The sequence below is a fragment of the Equus przewalskii genome, chromosome 16, assembly GCF_037783145.1.
Source record: "Equus przewalskii isolate Varuska chromosome 16, EquPr2, whole genome shotgun sequence".
Taxonomy (NCBI): domain Eukaryota; kingdom Metazoa; phylum Chordata; class Mammalia; order Perissodactyla; family Equidae; genus Equus; species Equus przewalskii.
Genome location: NC_091846.1, coordinates 12000052 through 12023364, shown reverse-complemented (window position 1 = coordinate 12023364; position 23313 = coordinate 12000052). Strand labels below are relative to the sequence as shown.

Sequence of the window (23313 nt, the reverse complement as noted above, 5' to 3'; positions counted from 1 at the left end):
CATATCATCTGCAGTACCTATAAATTTGGTGAACTCCTCTCTCCTCGAGGCCCCCAGGAAGTACTTCTTGCCCCCGGAAGTAGTCCTCTCCGCTCTCCCTAAGGCCTGGTCTCTGGGAGAAGCAGTTTTATATGGAGTGCTCAGGTGTGCCTCACTTGAGAAAGTGGCTTCTGACCACTAAAAGAGGGGAGGGAGCTGGTTCTGAGGGTATGGGAGAAGGGTGCGGTGGGGAGGACATTCCAGGCAGAGAGAAGTGTCCGAAAAAAGGCCCCAAGGCACAAGAGCAAGGCCTTCCGTGTGGCTGGAAGGCAGTGAGGGAGGAAGCAGGAGGCAGAGTTGAGGCCAAATGCATCAAACACCTCTGAGCGTGTTTCCAGAATGGGGAGCTGCAGCAATAACAGGTGCTTCATCTGTCTTCCCCTAGGACGAAAGGGAAAATTTAAAACTGCAGGGCTTAAACATGAAAGGAAAAGAAAAACCTTTTTAATCAAACTGAAAATGACATGGTTTTCACTCCTCCATCTCCCTTACTTCTCAGAGGAGCAATAAACACAAGAAAAAAGCCACATATGGACTACTGCAACTCCTCATCAGAGATTGTTTGGTTTCTTTCATTTTTCAGAAATGAGAATTGCAAAGAAAAAAATAAGAGCTCTGAATTGAAATGCACTTTTCCGTAACTATTTGAGTTATCAGGTAATCCTTATTTCACTAAGCAAATATTTACTCAATGGGCAAGTTCTTCTGCCAGGCGTAATGAGAGATCAAAGCACAGGTACACAAGATGAGTATGACACAAGATTGAAAGAGAAAGTGTCATAAGAAGGATTTTTGTAAAAATACAATGGGGATTCAGAGAAAAGAAAGATTCCTCCTTGTTGTGGGAAATCTTCATGTAGGAGGCAGTTTCTAAACCATGTATGGAAAGATGTGTAGGCCCTGGGGAGATGGAAAAAGGCATTTCAGGCAGGTCACTGTGAGCTGGAAAGCCTGAGATGGTGTGGGAAAATGTATTTTTCAAAGAGAGCACATCCCCCATGGTCCTCTACAAGGTGACTTTGCAATTCCTCCCACTGGGAGGTCGGTGTTCCCTCAGCCTTGAGTCTGGGGCTTGCAACTGCTCTGGCAGAAGTGAAGCTACATGACACGGAGGCTAAGTCAGAAGTCTGCACCACTTCCCCCTAGTTCTCTTGGGATGCTTGCTAGGGGAAAGCTTCTGTGTCAGAAGTCTGACTAACCTGAGACGACTGTGTCGATGAGGCTCATAGACGGTCTGGTCAACAACCAGCACCAACAGCCAATCCTGCATGAGCCGTCTTGGACATCCAGCCCAGTGAAAGCACATGACTGCAGCCCCCAGGAAGACTACCCAGAGGGGCCCTTCCCTAATGCAGACCCACAATAGGTAAGCAAAATAAAACGGTTATTTAGAGGCACGAGGTTTGGGGATATTACACAGCAATTCTAAGTGGAACAGAGGTGCGTGGGTTAGTGGTTTTTTTAAATTAGTAATGATGAGTCTCTAGATGTCAATGAAGGTTAAAGATGTCGGTGACAAGTTAGGACTCACATCCTCCTCCATTTCGGAGGGCTAATCTGTGGACAAGGAGGAACCAACTCCGGGTCTAGACACTCACTAGCACCCCTAGTGAAGCCTGTGCTGGGTTGGAGGCAGCACCGGGTCAGGGAAGGAGCTCTGGGAGCAGGGCTTCAGAAGACCTGAGTTCCAGTCTCAGGCCTACCCCTTGGCAGCCACGGGAAAGTCAGCTAAATTCTCTGAACCTCGCAACGAATTTACCTGCCCCCCAAAATGCACAAAAGCAGTTCAGAATCTGTAAAGTATTATTCAGTGGTACAGGGTTTCTAAAATTATTCTTAATTAAATAAATTCATTCATGTAGTTTAAAATCAAATAGCACTAAAGGTTTACCTTGAAAAACAGTGAGCATCTTTCCGAATCCCTCTCAAACCCCACTTCTGCTCCCTACAGACAGCATATTTAGCTTTTAGCTGTTTCTCCTAGTAATTACCATCCGATTCCTAAATAATATGCTAATTCTAAAACTTAATAATTCATCATGATTAGGAGGCATTAGCTCTTTCACATCCTCCAGTTTTCTTCCTTCTTCTCCCACATGCCTGCTCTTATTTAAATCATTAATCAGTATTTACATCAAGGTTCTTATGCAAATATTGTTCATTGCAAAGTCAAATAAGACACTACAACATTTCCCTTTTTTTGAACAGCTTTCTATTTTCCCTTGAAGAAATAATCACCTCATTATTAAACTTGCATAATATTCCACATCTTTCTTAATGCTTTCATGGTTCTCCATCATATCCACTACCACACCACCTATTCAGTTGAGTCTACTTTTTCACTTAGGGCTCTCCCTTCTCTGCTAGAACCTTCCACCCCCCGGTCCCATCTGGACTAGACGCTGTCTAGAGCTGCTCTCATCCAGGAATTTTTCTTTATTTCCTATGAATTGGAACCATGCTTTTCTAGATCTCATTTCTTCTTATTTATTTACTCTGTAATTTTGCTGGTGGCTACCTTCCACCAGCTTCTTAGGAAAGATTACATCGAAGGTAAGCTTTCTAAATCCTTACGTAACTGCAATCATTGTGCTAGGAACTCAGTAGGATCTTTAAAGCTGAAGGCCCATGTTCTTCAGTTCTGAGGTATCTTATATTACTTATATATATATACATATTATAATATATATTATTATAGGTAATATATAACATGTTATAAATTATATATTAATATATTATTATATTTCCTTAATAATGATAATAATAATTCTACTCTCCATTTCCTATTCTCTTTATGAAACTCCTGTTAGTCTAATGTTGGACCTTTGTGCTCGATCCTTTAACTCTGTTCCCCCGTTCTTTAATATTTTCCATGTCTTTGTCATTTTGTACTACTTTTGGTACATTGCCTTTATTTTCCTTTTCAACCTTTTTACTAAACAGTTTATTTCAACAATCATATATTATCGATGTTCAAGAATTTTTTAATGTTCTCTGATTGTTCCTTTTTCAGTTTGTGGGTGTGCATTTAACTTCCTGCATAATCTATTTTTCCTGGTTTGCTTTTCTGTTTATTTATTTCATTCTTTGTTTCATGTTGAGTGCTTTCCTCAAATATCTTTTGATGTTTGGCTGTCTAGTCCTAGTTAAGAGAAAAGTACTTAAAAACTGGTCAAAAGTCACAGGCATAGGAACACCTTATAGAGAGCAAGCTATACCCTATGTCGATTTGCCAGGAAGCCAGTCGTTTAATTAGGGGACCCACCCCAATGTCAGTGGGTAAGATCCTTACTTTGGAGCCATTCAGGGTCTTCACAGGGGGGAAAAACCTTCCCTTTTCCTACCAAGGAGCAGATGCTATCTGCTTACAGAGTGATGAGGCTGCAAGGAGGTGATAGGAAGTCTGTAGGTACAATTCCAGTTGAGCCCCTGTGTTTATCCCTGTGCCTCACACCTTCTGCTCTACCCAGCACCCCAAAGCTCCACTTCCTTCTCTTTCAATTCCTCCTGAGAGTAAACCTCTAGTCTCAGGCCTGGGAGCAGGGGCAGAGTGTAAGCATTCTCAGTGATTAAGTAGATGGTCTAATGATTTGACAAAGACCTATTTATCTCACCAAATAAAGTAAGTTCAAATGAATATTTATTATGTATTTAATATTGCAGGACCTAGAACTACCCAACCCATACATTAAGGAGCTAACTGCCCAAAAATCCACATTCTCCAACATATGTAACCAATCAATTTGGGGAATGTCTATGAGCACCACTCAAGTGGGAGGTGAAACCTGGAGAAAGCCACAGCCCTGGTCTAGAACCTCAGGCACATAACAATGAGTGAGGCACACTGGAGCCATGCCACCCTGTTAGCACTTTCAGATGAGCCGAATGCTCTAGGTTGGGGTTATAAATTCTAAATCCATAGGGATCTGTTTGGCTTTTGTCACGCTTAAATTCTTTTTTGAGATAACCTTTAAAAATCAGGAAGTGCTGGGGCCAGCCCTGGGCATAGTGGTTAAGTTCATTGCGCTCCACTTCGGCAGCCCAAGTCTGTGGGTTGGATCCTGGGTGTGGACCTACATCACTCATCAGCCATGCTGTGCTGGCAACCCACATACAAAGTGGAGGAAGACTGGCACAGATGTTAGCTCAGGGCTAATCTTCTTCAAGTAGAAAAAGAGGAAGATTGGCAACAGATGTTAGCTCACAGCTAATGTTCCTCAGCCAAAAAAAAAAAAAAAAAATCAGGAAATGCCACACAAAATTCTGAATCTTTAGCTTCTTTTGAAATCACAGGGAATCTAGCAGGACCACACCTCATCCCTCCTGACAGGGATTTAACTGGCGCAAATGCTCACCAAAGGCCACAGCTTTTATTACCCCAGCCCGCTGTGCTCAATTAAACAGCCTGTCTGCCCCGTTAGGCATTACACTTTGCAGCTGGTCACCCAGCAGATCATGAATTTATCAAGTTATCAATCCCCACATTCCTCTGAGCTTCGTCAGCTGAATTGCAGCTCTGTGAAATAAGATCCAGGATTATAAACTATACACTATTGTTGTGGTATAACAGGTATAGGCACTCAATAAGATTTGATTATTGAACTTATAAAACTTGTAATCAGTTCAATCAGTGTAATCAGTTTATTACCCCAACATAATAAAGTTGATTTGAAAGTCAACATTGCCTTCTGAGGGCATAGCCTCTGATTGTTTTGATTCTCTCACTTCCTTAATCCACTACACCTATTGCATCTCCTGAAGAACGTCAGTCCTGTTCATGTCCTCCAGATGTTTCTCAGATTGTCCTTATCTATCTTGAGGCATCATTTTAACTACTGGCACCAGCACTTTTGATTCTGTTACCTCCTGCCTTTCGATTGTATCTATCCTCAGACAACCTCGAACTTAGATTCCTAATTATTGCAGGAGTCGTCTGCATTCCATTCCAAATTCATCATATCCAAGAGGGGCCTAGCAAAAGAATTTGCAGTTATGATCACGGAACAGTCATCAATTACTTTCATAGAAAATAAGGTGCTTGAAGAATGCAAACTTTCTTAATTTTAAAAGGGAAGAAAATGTGAATTTCAGAAACAATAGATCTATGAGTGAAATCACATAATGGCTTCATAAAAATATATCAGTACTAAGGAAGAGAAGATAACTAGGAGGCAACATGGGTTCATAAAATAAGTTTGCCAAACTAGCCTCAAATAATTGTTTACAGTATTGTACAGCTTATCTGGGAACACAATAAACATGTCTCCGCATGCAATAATTTTGACAATCACCAAACCTTCTTGTGACCTACTTGGAATCAAGAAGAAGAAAAGCAGGGTATGTATAAGGTAGTACTGTTGCTGCTTGATTTGATTTGATTTATGGTTGAAGGACTATTTTAAGAGTATTCATTGATTAAACAAAAATTTGCTGGTTGCTTAAGCGTCAAACACCGATAGATGTTTGAAACATGGATTAATGGGACACATCCTCTTTAGAGAAGATGACTAACAACATCCCACAGGGTTTACTCATAGCCCTATTTCTCTGTAACATTTTATCATCAAAAGGATGAAAACTCACAAGGCATTCATCTGAAAATTTGGAAATGCCCCAAAGTTTGATTCAAAAAGAGCTCGACAGGCTGAAATGCTACAAATATGTACTATAACTAGCAAAATTAATGTTTAAAGTGATAGTAAATTTTGTTTTATTTTTATGCAACTTATAACAAAAATCACAGTTCCCTGTCCTAACTCTCTCACTTCCCCTCCCCAGAGGTAACCGCCTTTGACCCTTACGACTTTTTCTTTTACACATTTTCACCCTTCCATACCTTAGACAGTATCCATTGACTTCCTGTGATGGTAGAGGAGGAGTTAGCTCGCTTACACAGCCAATTTAGTTACACAGTAAGTTTGGGTTTAACTAATATTCCATACTGATATTATTCTGCCAACATGACTATTACTCACAAATGGGCATTATACTGTAGTAATTAAGACTATGTTTTCTCATTTCTTTTCCTTGAAGTCAATAATTGCCCTGCTTTTTCATTTCCTCTATTGTCTTTGTGCCTGTGACTAATTCTTCCCACATTTTCTAATAGCCTCTCAGCACGAACTTCTGCAAAGTCACATCAGCCTCCAATATTTTTCTTGGAGACACACTTCTAGAATCTTCTCCCCTTCTGGACTGGTTGCTCTTAGGTCTGCTGCACAGCTGACTTTCTGGGTCTACACTTCATCATCATATTCCTGGCTTAGACCTACTGTTTTGTATATCATATGTCTTCTTCCTTTTCAGCTCCATCACGTTAAGTAGAGTTTATCCTCCAACAACTTCCTGAGAAAGGGTTCATGGAAGATTTACTTTTTAAGACGTTGAATGTCTTAAAATCTCATTATTCTACCCTCATGAATGATTGATAGTTTAGATAAATATCAAATTCTGGTTGGAAATAATTTTCATTCCCTTCTTCTGAGTGGCATTCCTCGTTGGTCTTTGTGGTGGCCATAAAAATGTGCCACTCCATTCTGCTATGAGGCACATAATTGACTGATGGCACCAGTTGCTACCCCTATGGACTCTCCACTGCCTTGGCCCTGAGGCCATGCTTCTCATAGGCTACTCTCTTATGATTGAACATGGCTGGGGCACTAGCACAGACCCATTCCCGCAAGCAGTGACCCCTTCAATGGGCAATGTTGGCTCAAGGACTCCTCATTGGCCTGCCTGGATCTTTCTTAGATCTGTACTGCCATCTAAGTCTCTTCCCACCTAATCCTCCTTCCTGCCCACTCTCTTTCCCAGGTGTCAGACATGCATCATGGTCTAAAGGCTTACCTGCCTTCTCTGACTCCTTCCCCTTTATCCTTCACAGTTGTTTCCCTCAAGAAATGTCTTGCATATCTAACCTGTCTTGACGTTTGCTTCTCAGAAGGCCCAAACAAACACAAGTAAGGTTTCACTTCCTAGAAGGCAAAGAGAATGCCTTTCTGAATGATATTTAGGGGGCGGATAGTCCCCTGGCACAAGTGGGTGGCCTGATTGCTAAATATTTCACCAGTGGTAACCTGGGGAAATGTCCTGGTGGAGGGAAATGTTATTGCAGGCACAATGATTCAGGCATTTCAAGGCCTACAAGGAAGGGGAAGTGACTGGTTCCTGCCATATTGTCTTGAGACCTTACAGAGATAATGAGAAACCAAGGGCCTTTAACAAGCAGTTACAGACTCAATATGAGAGCAAGAGTGTCTCACTGGTAGCTTATAGAGAGGCCCTTATCCTCTGCAGTGGAAGCACAGACACAACTTAGCATCAGACCTAGGATCTGATGTGGCTGCAGAGCAAAAGAGATGTTCGAATGCTCAGCCATGGTAGGTCTGCTAGGCCAAGGCCAGAGCCCTGGTTGGGAAAACCAGAGACTCTGAAACATAGGAAGTAGTTGTCCCTGAGGAGCCAGGCTCATCAGACCCCTGGGAACCCTGGAAGCTTACAGAGGTGGCCACCTTTCCCTAATAAGAGACAGCTCTTCCCTATGCTAAAGAGGCCTCGCCCCTAAAAGGCAACAGGTGCACCTTTTAGGAGATGACAGGCTACTAACTAGAGTTAAACTCCAGCACAACCCAACTGGAGACAGCTGGGCCTGACAGAGGAGGAAAGATATAATCCACCAAAGTAGCTTCAAGATTTAGCGTGCCCTGGCAAGAAGCTGAGGAGTATCATTGGGATTGAATTTTGAGGGTCCTTGACCAAGGGACTGAAATATAAGACAGGACAAAACAGAATTCATTGACTAGGGGACACTTTCTCCAGAAAAGTGTTTTAATGCCCTGGCAAGGACCCCAGGGGATGGGGCAAACTTGCTGCTAGGATGGCTCTGAGAAGCCTAGAAAAAGTGATGCCCAATGTTGAGTGGGCAGAAATGCTCGAGTTGCCCTGACAGCTGATAGAGGAAGGAATAAAAGGAGCTGAAAGAAGAAGGAATCCTGGAATTAGTATATTATGTGAGGCCAAACAACCCCCCAGAGGTTGATCTTTCACAGGAGTGCCAGGTAGGGAGACACACCATTCACGAAGGCCATCAGGAACATGCTAGTAAGTGGGTACCAGCAGCACTAAGAAATTCAGCAGTGCTGCTGCTCTGCAGGCCAGGGCTGATGGTAGGAGAGGTGATCACAGAGCCAGCCTCATTAACATCCATGGCGACGATGAGACCCTGAAGTACTAGAGATCAGGTGGTGGGTGGCACTTAAAGTCAGAAGCCAGGAGGCCACAAATACCATTAACAACAGCATGGTCAGAGGGGCTGCAACACTCCAGGGAGTTGTGAAGATGGTTAATAGAGCATGGCCAAATAAAAGGTCATGATCCGTTGCTCAGATCGCAGACAGCCAATTTTCAGATCTATAACCCACTAACTAAAGGGATGGCTGAGTCCCCAGGGGAAGGACCCTCAACACCACAGCTGGTACGTTCTGTAATGATTCCCCCAGTAGCTCATGTTCAATATAAAAAGTCACACCCTCCAGTTTTAGGACATTTTTTAAATTACTTCATCATTTCCTTTCTCTTTATTTCAGTTATCTATTACTGTGTAACAAACTACATTGATTAAGGGATTAAAATAACAAGGATTTATTATTTCTTTTGACTCTGTAGGTTAACTAGGCTTAACTAGGCTTAACTAGGCAGTTCTTCTACTCCATGTAATGTAGCAGAGGTCACTCAAACAGCTGCATTCAGCTGGGGTCTCAGCTGGGGCAAGAATGTCCAAGATGGTCTTTGATCTCTCAAACTCTCTCTCCACATGGCCTCTCATCTGTCAGTAATCTAGCCCAAGTACTGAAGCTGGCTTTTAAGAGGGAGTGATCCAGGAAGAAAAGTTCCAATGTGAACATACTTATCAAGCTTTTCCTTACATCATACTTGCTACTGTCCCATTGAACAAAATCAGTCACATGGTCAAGCCCACAGTCTGTGCAGGAGGAAGGACACAGGGCATGAATACTGCCCAGCATGGTTCAGGGGGCAGCACTGGCAGAACACTCTACTGCATCCCCATTTCTCTCTTTCTAGAACTCCTATTATTTGAATGTTGGACCTCTGGCTGGTCCACTATTTTCTTACTTTTTTTCTTATTTTCCATCTCTTTCCCTTCTTGCTCTGTTCTTAGAGAGATTTCATCCCCTTTATTTTTCAACCCTTCTATTAACTTTTTCACTTCTACTGTAATGTATTTAATTTCCAAGTGTTCTTTTTCCACCTGTTTTGTTACACCATTCTTATTTTCTAGATGCAATACCTTCTCTAATCTCTTTAAGAATTTACTGAGGTTTTTTAAATTTTATTTTTCTTTATTTAGATATAATTGACATATAAAATTATATTAGTTTCAGGCATACAACATAATGACTCAATACTTGTATATATTGTGAAATGATCATCACAATAAGTCTAGTTTACATCCATCACCACACCGCTATAATTGTTCTTGTGATGAAAACTTTTAAGATTTACTCTTAGCAATTTTCAAATATACAATAATTATTAACTATAGTCAGCATGCTCATTAAGTCACATCCCATGACTTATTTATTTTATAAGTGAGAATTTGTACCTTTTGACTGATTTTTTTAAGCTTTGTTCCTCCCTGCATGAACTCTGTTTTCTCCAAAAAAAAGTTGTTGTCTTTTTTTCTGTTTATTTCTGTGGGTCTCAATCTTTCACGTTAGAGGCTTTCCTCAGATGTCTGCTGATCTTGATTTTCTTCTCAGTTAAAAATGAGAAACAAAACCCTGAGTGGAAGTTCTGAGCACGTGGGCGGGTTTGTTAACTTGGAGCCTCATTGTAGAGGGAACTGCCTTGGCCATTTGTTGCGGAACCTCTAGGATCAGCATCTTCAGTCTTTCCACATGAGCTCATCAGATTCCCTGAAGAAGACTCTTCCAGTCCCTACCTAGAAAGTAAAAGTCACACTGCCAGCATTCTGAGAGCTGGGCTGGAGAATAGGCTGGGGTAGGCAGTGGGGGGTGGTTCTCAGCTTCCAGTTGCAGTTGTTACTTAATCCTTATTTTCAGTATGGTGCTCATGCCCTCAGATGTGCCTGATGTCCTCAGTCCAGAAACCTTCCATTTTACACTCTCCAAAAAATTAACTCATAGTTTTCTCCCTGAATGGTGAAGTGGCAGATGCCCAGCAGTGAGCACTAGGGTAAGGGATCTAGAAATCTAGCTGTTTCTCAAACAGCTTTCAACCAGTTCTCCTCATTTTAGCACTCACTCCCTTCACCTCCAGTTCCAGAGTATCGGGTCTTGCTACTCTCTGAGCCTTTTGAAGATTCTGCAGTCACAGGGTTGGTTCTTCGCTTCTCCCTCTGCCAACTTAGCAGGCAGCTCTCTCAGGTCTGCTAAGTCCATCACACTTGTCCATCTGCTTTTCAGCTTCCAAAGTTTTGCTGCTACTCTGCTCTCTCCATCATTGTGGGTCTTTCTCCCTTCTCCTTTCCTCATTTATCTCTTTTCCTCCCTTTCTCCCCTCCTTTCTTCCTTTCTTTGTTTTAACAATTTCTTTACTAAAATTTAAAGGGGTTTCAAGAGAGAAAAAAATTAGGTAAATTCAATCTGCCATCTTTTCCCAGAAACATTATTTACTACTTCTCCATCACAAAAATAATACATTTTGCTTATAGAAAAATTAGAAAATCCAGATAACCAGAAAGAAAGAAAAAAATCACCTGTAATCCTACCATCCAGAAATAAACCCGCTGTTAACATTTGCCTTTTGTCCTTTCACATTCGTGAGTGTGAGTGTCCTGGGGGAATGGTACATTCTTTCATTCATGCAACAAATATCTGCATGCTGCCTCTCTCCAGGCCCTGTAAGTCTCTGGGTATAAAATGGAAAGCAAGGGGCCCGCCCTGTGGCCGAGTGGCTAAGTTTGCGCGCTCTGCTTCGACGGCCTGGGGTTCTGCCAGTTTCAAATCCTGGGCGCGGACATGGCACCGCTCATCAGGCCACGCTGAGGCAGCGTCCCACATGCCACAACTGGAAGGACCCACAACTAAAAATACACAACTATGTACCGGAGGGCTTTGGGATGAAAAGGAAAAGTAAAATCTTTGAAAAAAAAAAAAAAATGGAAAGCAAGATAAACATGGCTCCTGGCATCTCATAGCTGAAGTCGGTTTGGGGGAAGACAAACAAACAAGTCATTTCAATAAAATGTGTTAATTATCGTTAGAGGGGTCATACAGGATTTTATGGGAGAAGAAAGCAGGAATATCCAAGCTAAGCTTGGGCATGTCAGAGAAAGGATGGCAGCTAGAGAGAGCTCAGCACGGCCAAAGAACCGTCAAGTGTTCACTACTTGTTCCCACTTATTTACACGGCAGAGACATGTAAGAAGCGTAATATAACTGGCATTTTTCTCTTAACAGACCATGTGCAACTTTTTAATCACCATACATCAACTTTTTAATAGCCAAACACTATTCTACTGAATGAGTATATCCATTTTCCTTTAACTGGTCATCCAATATATTTAGGTTATTTTCAATTTTTAAGAATTACCCATCATCTGTGGTAACCCTCCTCTTACCTTTGCACATTGAAGATGAAATTTAATAAGATTAATTAAAAGCTCAAAAATAAGTGACAAAAGGAGATGACAGCCATTCACATGGGGAAAATTAAAAACCCTGAGTGTTTTAGCTGACTATGAACTAAGTTGGCTCTGCAGGGAGGTGCCAGCCAAAACCATTCATGCAGTCTTGGACGGCATTAACATAATTCTGTGTCCAGAACAAGAAATGTGCACTCAACATCTGGGACAGCTAAAATTTGTTCTGCACATCAAATTTTAAGAGAGGCCTTGAAAAATTCCAGGCTTATTTCTGCAGCTGCTTGTCCTTTTCCTCCTTTCTCACCTGAGGCTTCAGGCCCTCCAAAGGACTGACTCTGTGGTGGGACCTGCCGCCCTGTGTCACCTGCCCTGACTCTGCACAGGCTGTGTCCTAGGACGCCATAATGCCCTTCCTACTTTGGGTGCCTGCACACCAGCCCAAGCAGTACAGCCTACCGCTGAGGTCTGTAAATGAAGTTTTACTGGAACACAGCCATGCCCGTTCATTTATGGGTTGCCCAAGGCTGCTTTCTTGCTGCACAGACAGAACTGAGTAGTTGCCAACAGCCACGGTATGACTGGCTAATCCTAAAACCTAGCCCTCTACAGACAAAGTTCGCCAGCCCCGATCTAATCAGCATGGGTTGTCTTGACTGCTGCCCCACCCCTACAATCCCCCAAACCTGTAGCCCATCTCTCTTTCTTGGTGCCCCACTCTACCTAGTACTTACTTCTTTTAAGGCACTTATACATTTTACTGTAATTATTTGACAAGTGTCTCTCTTCTACTAATCTGTAAGTGATATGAGGGCAGGGGTCTCACCTTGTCCCTCTTTCTGTGGCAACGTAAGTGAGATCCACACCCTAAACGCCCAGAAACCCCCGACCCCTCCCCACCCCTTCTATAGCTGGGGCAAACCCGCAGATGCAGAAAGACGCCTTTTGTCCCCGGTTGGTGCAGGCAGCCTTTAAAATGTCACCCAGCCAAGAAGGGTGAAAAGAACTAGGCAACAGGTTCACACTAAACACAGCTGCCTTGTAAATAGCAGGAAGCTGGATCTCTCATGCAGCCCAAACAGTGCGCTTTGGTAAGAAAATATCTACGCCATGACTCGTGTTTGACTTCAGGTAATTTCAGGGAGAAGGAGCCTGAGCCAGAGGGAAAGCCCAGACCACCAATGCCCCACCTCTGCAGAGCCGGCAGAAAGGCCTGGCGTGGAGGAAAGGACTCAGGACGCTGCGGGAGAACTCGGTCACTGACAGGGAAGGGGTTGGAGGGAGAGGATCATGTGATGAGGAATCCAAAGAGAAGGGGGAGTCATGGAGGAAGGAGGAGGAACAGCCCTAAAAGGCCTAGGCAGGGGCCTGCAGGCGACGTGTATTCTCTACCACCACCACCACCTCCGCCTGCACTGCGGCTTTGGAGCCATCCCGTGGACCCTTACCAAAAGTGCCTGTAAATACACCTTGGGAGTCAAGGGTCCCTATTCTCTTCACGGTACAGAGCCTAGAGACCGTGGGCCCCGTGTCCTCAGTCATCTACACCCATCCACAGCCCCTTGTAAGGACGATGGGACAGAGGCAGGTGCCGCAGACAACTCTGCTGACTCCCATGACCCACAGGGGAGAAAGAAAAGTCAACTTTCCCATCTCCCTCTCCACCTTATCCTCAAGTGTCAGAAGATAAAGAGGCCTCTCAAGGGCTACACTTGCATTCCCAGAATTCAGCAATGTACCCGCCTGCCACACAGCAGGCTCCCAAGACAGGTGCCTTGGCCAAATGTCCAGCTCCCTCTAATTCTCCTTGGAGCAGACTTTAGCATGAGGGAGAAAATACATAGGAAGAACTTAGTGACCTTTGCAGATATCTGAAAAGCTGTCTCATCAAAAAGCAACTCGTTTTATTCTTTGAGATTTAAGAAGGCAGAGACAACCAGGGCAAAACCTGTACAGAGGCAGGTTTCCGTTCAATATAAAAGATAAAATGTCATTAAAAAAAACTTCAAAAAAAAAAAAGATAAAATGAAGTGGGCAGTGTGAGAGTAACTGAGCTCCTCTTGCTGCAAATAGTCAAGCAGGAGCTGGAGGCCCCCAGGAGGGTCACCACAAGGAGTCTGTCCTGAGAAGAAATTTAACCTGGGATGTCCCAGTCCCTTCTAATTCTAACATTCTAATTATCAAATAAAAGTGCACTTATAGACATGGAAATAATATTTGCTTAACCATTCTTTTTAAACTTAGTGTATATCACTGCTTTCAGTTTGAGTATTTGATCATACTATAATGATACTGGTTCATGGACGATGTTCCATACTTCAAACAATAATGTTATAAATAAAAAATCTATTCAGACTGGGGCCAGGAAAGTCCACTAAATATCTATCTTCAGTTTAGTCAATATATCAAATTAGCTCAGTCATAAACTTTAGCATATTTCTTTTATTTATTTATTTATTATTTTTTTTTTGAGGAAGATTAGCTCTCAGCTAACTACTGCCAGTCTTCCTCTTTTTGCTGAGGAAGACTGGCCCTGAGCTAACATCCGTGCCCATCTTCCTTTACTTTATACGTGGGATGCCTACCACAGCATGGCTTGCCAAGTGGTGCCATGTCCGCACCCAGGGTCCGGACCAGCGAACCCCGGGCCACCAAAGCAGAATGTGCGAACTTAACCACTGCACCACCAGGCCAGCCCCCAGTATATTTCTTTTAAACATCAAGCTGGGTCCAGAAAAAGTACTTGGTAATATGTTTTATGTAAAATAGGTTATTTCACAAATGATATGAAAATCTTTGAAGTCATCGCAAAGACTTCATCCCACTGAATGCTACAGGTTGCAAATGAAGACAGTGAGGCAACAATTTCTAAAGCGTTTATCTAATTCCTTTCTTCTAAACAGCTCAAGAGGACCATTTCTCAAGTACTTTTGCTTTTATTAATATTATTGACAAATATTCATATCTCACCTTTGTAGAACTCTTTACATTTTTCAAAATATACTGACAGACATGATTTTGTTTTAGTGCTTGCAATATATCTAGGAGGTAGGCAGTGGGGCAGAGAGTGCTGGTTGTCCTGAATGATCTGTTCCCGCCTGATTTCAACATAATAGAATGATGCACTGAGCACACAGCTCCGCAGTGGACAATAATTCCCAGACTCCTCCCACCATGACTGAGTTCTGCCAATGGGATGTGAGTGGGGGGGATGGGTGCAACCTCCAGGTCAGGCGCTAAGGAGACCACATCCTCCCTCTGCCCCTCGTTTCCTGTCCACTGGATGAAAATATGGGAAGGTCATGGATCTATCTGGACAGGAATTTTTTCCCTGTTCTTCCTCACTCTTTAAAATTCCTTTCTAGACACTGTGTGAGAAAGCAGATTGTAAGTATTCAACTTACAAGAAAGGAAAAAGGATATATTCAAATAAGTAGAGATTATTTCACATCTATATTTATTCATTCATTAAAAATTGTATCGAATATTTCTTCTGTGCCAAGGACTAACATAAGCACTAAAACTTTAAAAATAAATATGATATATATTATGGGACCTCGAGTCACAAATGAGTAAATGATTCACTCTGCCTGTTGTTATCACAAAATGGGAGTATTTGAGTCAAGTCCTTGAGGGATAAATAAGAGTTTATCCCATGATAAAAGGGAGAAGAGGCACAGTGATCCTTCAGATGAAGTTTGTACCCAGAATAGATCAAGATAGAGCATACGAAAGCAGATTATGCTCATCTGTTTAAGTATAGACTACAACTATAACTTTGTAGTTTCCTGAGAAGATGAGGATCTCGGAGGATTCAGTAATAGCATGTATTTTTACTCACCCACTCTTTATTTTTTATCCTCCCAATAGGCACGTATTCTATTCTCCACCTACACCTAAAATTTCCTTGATGCCTTAAAAAGATAACATTCATTGAAAGAAAGGCACCTTTTGTACAAATTAGTTGCAACAAAATTTTGGCTTAGAACAATAATATTGTTTGAAAAGTTAAGATATCTCAGAAGACTTCTATGTGCAAAAGCCACAACTAACTACATATTCATGTAACACAGTTGTGAGTCCATTCATTTCACACTCAAGAAATGCACACTGACGTTATTTGAATGCTTAGTAGTCTGTATTTTCCCTTGTTTCTCCAACTCAAAATAACTGACATTGTTAAACACTGCTATGATTTTAAAATTATGTTATTACTTCTATTCTTAAATATTTTCTTGGACTTGACTGTAACCTTCAAAAAACACTGTGTTCAAAAAAGAGTGAGTCAAGCTCTTTGGGAGATATTTTAACTATTTCTGATTAAACACACTATTGAACTCAACAGTATTCTACAAAATACATTAAATTTCAACCAAGTTGATTATTCCATTCATGTACCAAATACATTTTAATGAGAGGAAAATTGGTAAAGTGCTTCCAAAAAGTACACAGCATACATAATTTGAGCATGTATCTAGTAGACAAATTGCCTCCACTATTACTTGGGGAATAAAAATTCACCCAGATAACAAAGCCACTTCCAATACCTGCTCCTAAAACCAGCCAGGACACTCCCCTCACCACTCATTCTGAAAACTTCATAATGTGGCATAGTGACTATAGATAGTTTCTAATCGTTGGGAAATTTTTACAGTGGAGTCATAAATTTGACGAGGAACCTTAAATTTTTACTGAAAATGTCAGATTCTGCTCCATTATATTTACCGATCTTCCTATCTGGTTAGGATTTGGTACTCCCTGTCCCATTGGAAAGTGGCTAGAAAGGTGGACAAAGAGAGCAAATCCTAGGAGCATCAGTTTATAAAGGCAAAGTCAGGCCATTAAATAGTCAGAAGCTACTTACTAAGCACCTACCAAGGGCAAGGTGGCATTTTAGGACAGATGAAGTGAACATGGTTTCCTCACTTAAGGAATTGCCTGACTAAAATGATGAAAGGAGGCAAATGGTTAAATAAAAGGAAGAGTGTGGTAGGAGGCATCAGAGTGAAGCACTGTGGGAGTTCACAGAAGGAAGGGATGGCATTCAGGTGTGGGGCCAAAGGGAGCATGTGAGCTGGTTCTTGAAGATAAGGTGGTATTTTAATACGTAGGAACTTTGTCTTGTTCACACACAATGATATCCTTGAGAATATCCATCATGGCACACTGCAGGGGGCGAGGGCAGGAACAAGGACATCAGCTAGGAAGCTATTCCAATTATCCAGGCAGAATCTGATGGGGGCTTGGGCCTGTAACTGTAGATAAAGGGAAAAGTAGTTGGATTCTGGATACATTTTGAAGGTAGGTAGAGCTGTAGGATTTGTTGATGGATGGAAAATAAGATGTGAGAGAAAGAGAGGAGCCAAGGTTTGGGACTCAACTTCTGAAAGAGCAAAGTGGCCATGATGGAGATGGGAAAAACAAGCATTTTCTTTTGGATGTGTTAAATGTGACATGCCCATTGGACATCTAAGTGGAGAAGACAGTTGTCTATCCAAGTCTGGAGTCAGCGCAGAATTTCTGGCTAAAGACTCAAAATTTGGAGTCATCAGGATATAGGGAGTATTCAAAGAGATCACTTGGAGTGAATCTAGAGAAGGGCCCCAGGACAGAGACCTGGGCACGGCAACATTTAGAGGCAAGGTGGGGAGAAATAAGCAAAGGGGACTAAGGAGGAATCACTAGCGAGCTGAGAGAAGAAGCAAGAGAGAGTGGGGTTCTGGAAGACAGGATGAGGAAGTGGGTCAAGAGAGAGTGGTAGCTGCACACAGATCAGCTAAGACATGAGCGCTGATGCTAACGTGTAGCCTGATCAATACCAGGCATGTCTGGACTATACATTAATGCCCAAAGTAATATCTCCTAGCCCCACCTCTTTAAGTGAAAGAAGCTGTCTTTTTCCACAGGTTCCCTGTACAAACATTTGCAAGACCCCTTGGGAGGCCCATGTGTATCTTCAACTTGGTCCTGGTCCTCTCAGAAACCCATGAGCAGAACACTCAAAGGTACCGCTGGGGAGGAATTCCCAACTACACGCCTCGATGCTAGTTTGTCAGGGGATATCAAGAACCATCTTTCTTTCAAGAGGCATGAAGGCACAGCAGTCAGTCCCTCTTCAAGTCAGAGAGAGAAGTGTGTCCTCCTTCTGGGCTATGCTCACATGAGCCAAGCAGCCCGGGCTCCCAGAGCTACACAGAGAAATCCTTCTTCCAGTTCTGTCTCTGTCTCTATCCATCTCTCGCGCGCGCTCTCTGTCTCACACACACACACACACACACACACATACACACACGCTATTTTTGTCAAGGTTTACTTCAGTACCAGGAACCCACAAAAGAACATGGAGACCTCCATTCTGAGCAGAGACCCCATTATTTATCCTGCAGTTTATTTGGCCTGCCTCCTATCCTCCAGGCCATGAGACAACGATTCTTGAGTCTCTGGAGAGGGTCAAATTTCCAGTCTCTCCAGGAGCTCCCCTTAGCCCACTTGTAAATTAGTGGGAGCGCAAAATAGGGCTGGGACCGGGGGTGCCGGCCAGCTTTATCTTTCACCAGCATCAGATCCCCAAATGTGAAGGAATTTGCTAGCAGCTCAGTGGCCCCTGAACAGTAATATCTAAGCCCCCACTGAAATGTTCTATTACCAAAATGTTCTACTACCAAAATCTATAGATTATGTTTTATCTTTGCAAGTAAGGTCAAAACTTCCCTATCTCCCACCCCCAACACATATAAACAAGAAAGAACACTGAAAACAGAATGAAAATATCTCATACGAAAAAGTAAGATATCGTCTTTGATAATGACAACTTACTTCTTCATAAGATACAAAATTGACTAAATACCAAATGAAAGAAATTTGAAAGCAAAATTAATATTTTACAGCAACTAGCATTTTGTTTGCAGCATCAGCAAAACCAAGGATCCACCTGCTACTAACTTCTTATGAATACAAAGTCCACTGCATTTCTGAGAAGGACAGTTAGTGTTTGGCAAGTTTTTTGTGTAAGGATACAAAAATGTAACTGAAAAGTTAATCAAAGGGCCGAGAGTGGGCACAAGAATCAAAAGCATGTTGATTATTTAAAATACCAGAGTACCAGAAAGGTCCTGCAGTCTCAATTCCTTATCTTATAAAGGAAATGATCATGTAAGTCTACACTAAAATAACAACTGATGCCTTCTGTATACACACGGAGTCTATTACATGCACTGTAAAAAGAGAACTCGTATGATTTAAACCTAAAGTAGTCATTTTGCAGGAATGGTCTATTAGGTCCTCCAGCTAATCCACAGATCTCTTGTTTCTGGTATGAACCAAAATTTGCTTGTGTTTTCTTCAAAAGAGGGGCCAATTCTTCCCCTAGTTTTTCTGTCATCACCCATAACCAGGTGGCGTTTAGCATCCTTCGAGCCCTTAAAAGGATTGACAGACTGAAAAAGTTTATTACCCTTGCTCTAAAGTATCTTAATGAAAAGATATATATCAATATGAAATCACTAAAACCACAATATTTTTGTCAAACAAACCCAGCATTCTTTTATGATCTGTAGCAAACAAGTTTTGTGGCGCTAACATACAATCTAATTTAGCCATTATTACAACCTTGCCGGCAGCTCAGAGCACTAACTCATCTCAATAACCCAGTACTGTCCTGCCTCAATTATCTATGGCTTCAATTATAAGTGTGTAGAAGCAGTTTTTGCCTTGAATTTGTTCAAAATATGTGGTTTAATTCTAAATTTAAAAATAGGTCTTCCCATAGGGCCACAAATCACCAGAACACAGCACCAGAAGTTATACATTTAAACAGTTTCATGAAAATGTTTGCACATATACATAAAATATTCTCTCATGATACAAAACTCTGTACAAAGTGTATCAACAACTGACATCCTTATAAATGAACCCTCAAATCAATGGGATCCAATCTTGAACACTAAAGTAAAGGAGAAAAAGGAGGAAGGACTATTTGAGAGACAACTTTATCACAGACTATCAGTTCTTCCTGCTGTCAAAATGTATTACGCCTTTTGCACAAGGGTGTTAAAATCAATTTTGGCAGTTAATAATCTCATCCCGAGGAATCCTTTCACTTGCAGAGGGCACTGTGGAAATACAGGTGTTGCAGGACACAATCTGTATCACCCTGTAGCTGTTTCTGTCTTCTTATGGCTAGTTTTGTCTAAGATTCTAGAGTCTTCAGACTCCTGACGATTAAGGAAGGTTGGTGAACACAATTCAGTACCCTGCCGCAGAAAGAGCTCCCAGAGAGTTTAAACCCGGGTCTCCAGAAGATGCGAGTTTGACACCTTCGCATTTGCCGCAGTGAGAACTTCTGCCACAGGCAAGACAGATCTTATTGAATTTACACTGAACTCATGACATCACCACAAACTCTAGCAGAGTAATGCTATTTGCTTGGCTTCTGAACAAACTTGTTTCTTTCATTTACCCTCCTCATTTCCCCATAGCTGCTACTGGTAAATTCTCCCCACCCTACCTCTAGGAATTCCTCTACACCCAGAGAAAGGAGCTCCCTTTTCCTACCCGAGAAACTGATTCCAATTTCTTTTTGACAAACAGGCTTCAAAGGCACTCACTGGCGCGCCCACTGCGAAATTTCCCTCCCATTTCCAACACCACGCCTTCCAAGGAGAGCCCAGGATGCTCAGTTCCCCGCCAGGGGCGAATCCTAGGTGACCTCAGAAACGGGGTCAAACGGTGCCTTGTCTGAGCTGGAGGCTCAGCGCCCCTCTTGCCCCTGGCGTCTCCACAGGCCCTCTCCCCCGCTTGGCCCTCCGCCTGGCCTCTGGAACTCACCAGGAGGAGGTTGTGCGCCACCAAATACCCGAGCTGCGGGCTGCCCCGGACGCCAGGGGCCAGGCGCCCTGTGGCATAGCCGTGCCAGGCCACCACATAGGGGTTGTCGATGGTGATCCAGTACTTGACCTGGCCTCCGAAGTGGCGGAAGCAGAGTTCGGCGTAATCCCTGAAGTGGTCGGCCAGGGCACGGTTGGCCCAGCCGCCATAGGCGTCCTGCAGGCGCTGGGGCAGGTCCCAGTGGTACAGGGTGACCACGGGCTGCACGCCCAGCTCCCGCAGCCGCTCCAGCAGGCGCCGGTAGTAGCGCAGCCCCTCGCGGTTTGGGGCGCCCGCGCTGCCATTGGGGAGCACCCGCGCCCACGAGATGGAGAAGCGGTAGTGGGTGACCCCGAGCTCGCGCAGCCCCTCCGTGTCTCGGAAGACGTTGTTGTAGCCGTCGCTGGCCACGTCCCCGGTGGCAAGAGGGGACGGCGAGGGGCCGCCCGACGGCAGGCCGGACAGCTGGGGGCCGCCTGGGGTCGCCGGGGGGTGGTGGGTGAACGTGTCCCAGATGGACGCGCCCTTGCCGTGCTGCCGCCAGCCGCCCTCCGTCTGGTAGGCGGCGCTGCCCACGGCCCAGAGGAAGCCGTCGGGGAAGGTGCCGTGGAGCAGGCCCGCGGCCTCGGGGGCCGGGGGGCGCGCGAAGCGGGCCCAGGTCTGCGCACCGTCGCCGGGCTCGGCGCGCAGGCGGCGGCCGCCCAGGGCCAGCAGCAGCAGCAGCGGCAGCGGCAGCGGCGGCGGCCGCGGGCGGCGTGGCGGGGCGCGGGCGGGCATGCTGCGCGTAGCTGGGCGCTGGGGCGCTGCGCGGCGCCCCTTTATGCCCGCGCCCCGCCGCGCCGCCCGCCCCGCGCCGCGCGCCCACCCCCGCTTCCCCGGCGGGCCCGGCTGACAATCATTACCTGCGAGCCCGCGCCTCCCCCGCCCTGCGATGGGGGGCGGGGGCGCCAAGGGCGAGCCGGTGCCCCGGGAGGGGGCGCGACCGCAGGCGAGGTGCGGCAGGCGCGGCTCCCGGACGTCGGAGAAAAGGCACCTGTTCCTCGCGGCTCCCAGGAGCGGCTAAGAATGTTTCGGCGACACAAGTTCTCTCCGCGCCGCCTTCGCTTTCCCTTCCGTGCGCCCTCCTGGAGGAAGCGCGGGGCCGGTGCGCGTCGAGGAGGGAAGGCGGCCGACCAACTTTCCCCGAGTTGGGGCGGATCTTTGCCGGCCCTCGCGGAGTCCACGGTCGGAAGCACCTGCTTTCTCTTTCCTCGCACTCGGAGACCGAGAAAAGCTTTAGACTGGCATTGCTACAGCCGATTAGGAATTGGCTGAACGCGTATTGGGAGGGCATGGTGGGGAGAGCTAGGTGGGAACTCGATGTTGCGAGAGGAGGACTCGTGGCGGACTTTCCCTTTAGGTCTCTGGTAAGGTGCTCGCGTGGAGAGCCGCCCCGCTCGCGCAGGGCTGCATGGCCCGTCCTCCAGGCCACAGTCTAGGAAGACTTGAGGAAGACAAAGGAGATATATGGGATGTGTTGAGACTGCTTTACTCTCCCTCTTACTGTTATCTTTCAACCGTTCAAAGCAGTGCTTGTTCTGTAATTAGATCTTGCAGAATCATTTGGTGAACTTCAAATGAGAGTTGTCTATTGTACTTCTAAAAAAAAAAAAGAAAGAAACACCGAGGTTTCCACTTTAACTGGCGTTCACCTTTGTTATCCTTTTGCATCTGTTTTATGAATAATCACATAGTTTAGCTTTCAGCAAGTAACTTATCTGTGCAAAGTTCTGCACGCGGCTGTGCTGCAACTGGAGGACCCTGGGTCCCACACGTGCCACCTGAGCCGGGAGGGGCTTAATCCAAACAACCACTCTCACCCCCCACGACAAAATAGAGTCATGACGTTTTTCCAGTTGCCAAAGGGCCCTTTTGCTGGAAGTTGTGGAGGCACAGCATCCATTTGAATGTGATTGTGTAAGATTGGTGAATAACCGATGTACAATTGGTGGGGAGTGGAAGCCTGGGCTCCGCCTTTGTGGAGACAAGCTCTCCCAGCCACAAGATCCTTATCTACACCGTGTCTCCCTGCCGCCTCAGGGGCTGTGAAGCTCAAAAAATGTGCACAAAGCTACTTCAAACTTGGAAAGCGCAGATAAATGCGAGATCTTGCTAGCATGTTGACCTCCCTTCCCGGTGCGGTGTGCTTCAGGCCCGGCATGTTTTGAATGACTAAGATCCTCACAGAGGTACACCCGGTTCCCTCCAGTGATCATTTCTGCACTGTTTCATACAACTTTAAAATCAATAACGTTTTAAATGTTGCAGATGATGAAGGTACCTTTATTAATTTCCTTAAAATGTAAGCACAACAAATTTATCCCAATATTTTATTAAGTATTGCCAACTCCAGCTAGCATATATTAGCATGATTAGTAAGATTAAGCCATCAGACTGGAACAAGACTTACTGCTATTTTGCTACATGTGGCATTTACATTTTTCAATAAATGTGGAATAACAAACAATGATACTTCAGCAATTAAAAAAATTACACCACACAACTGCACAGTCACACTGTCTTCCAGCTAAATTAAAAAGCTTCTATGTCTGCAAGCGGGATCATATTTCCCTGGTAGAGCTGAAGATTAGAGTGTTTGCTGCATTGTAGCTTGTTAAGTTTCAATTAGAAATGCTCCATGGGTCTCATGGAAAATAGCTTAGGCTAAGTATTCATGAATTGATGAATGGTCTCTTGGCTCAGGGCAGATTGCATCTATTGCTACTTTTATTTAACCAACTGTGAGA

The 23313-nt window shown here is 44.2% G+C and overlaps 1 protein-coding gene across 1 annotated transcript in view; it reads right to left on the bottom strand.

Annotated features, from left to right (window-relative positions):
• The window catches only part of KL (klotho), a 46647-nt gene extending 25285 nt beyond the window's left edge, over positions 1–21362 (bottom strand). Inside the window, exon 1 of the mRNA XM_070577972.1 lies at positions 20489–21362. Within this exon, the coding sequence (XP_070434073.1) occupies positions 20489–21304 (816 nt within the window). The 5' untranslated portion in view covers positions 21305–21362. The remainder of the gene's footprint in view (positions 1–20488) is intronic.
• Positions 21363–23313: the final 1951 nt, after the last annotated feature.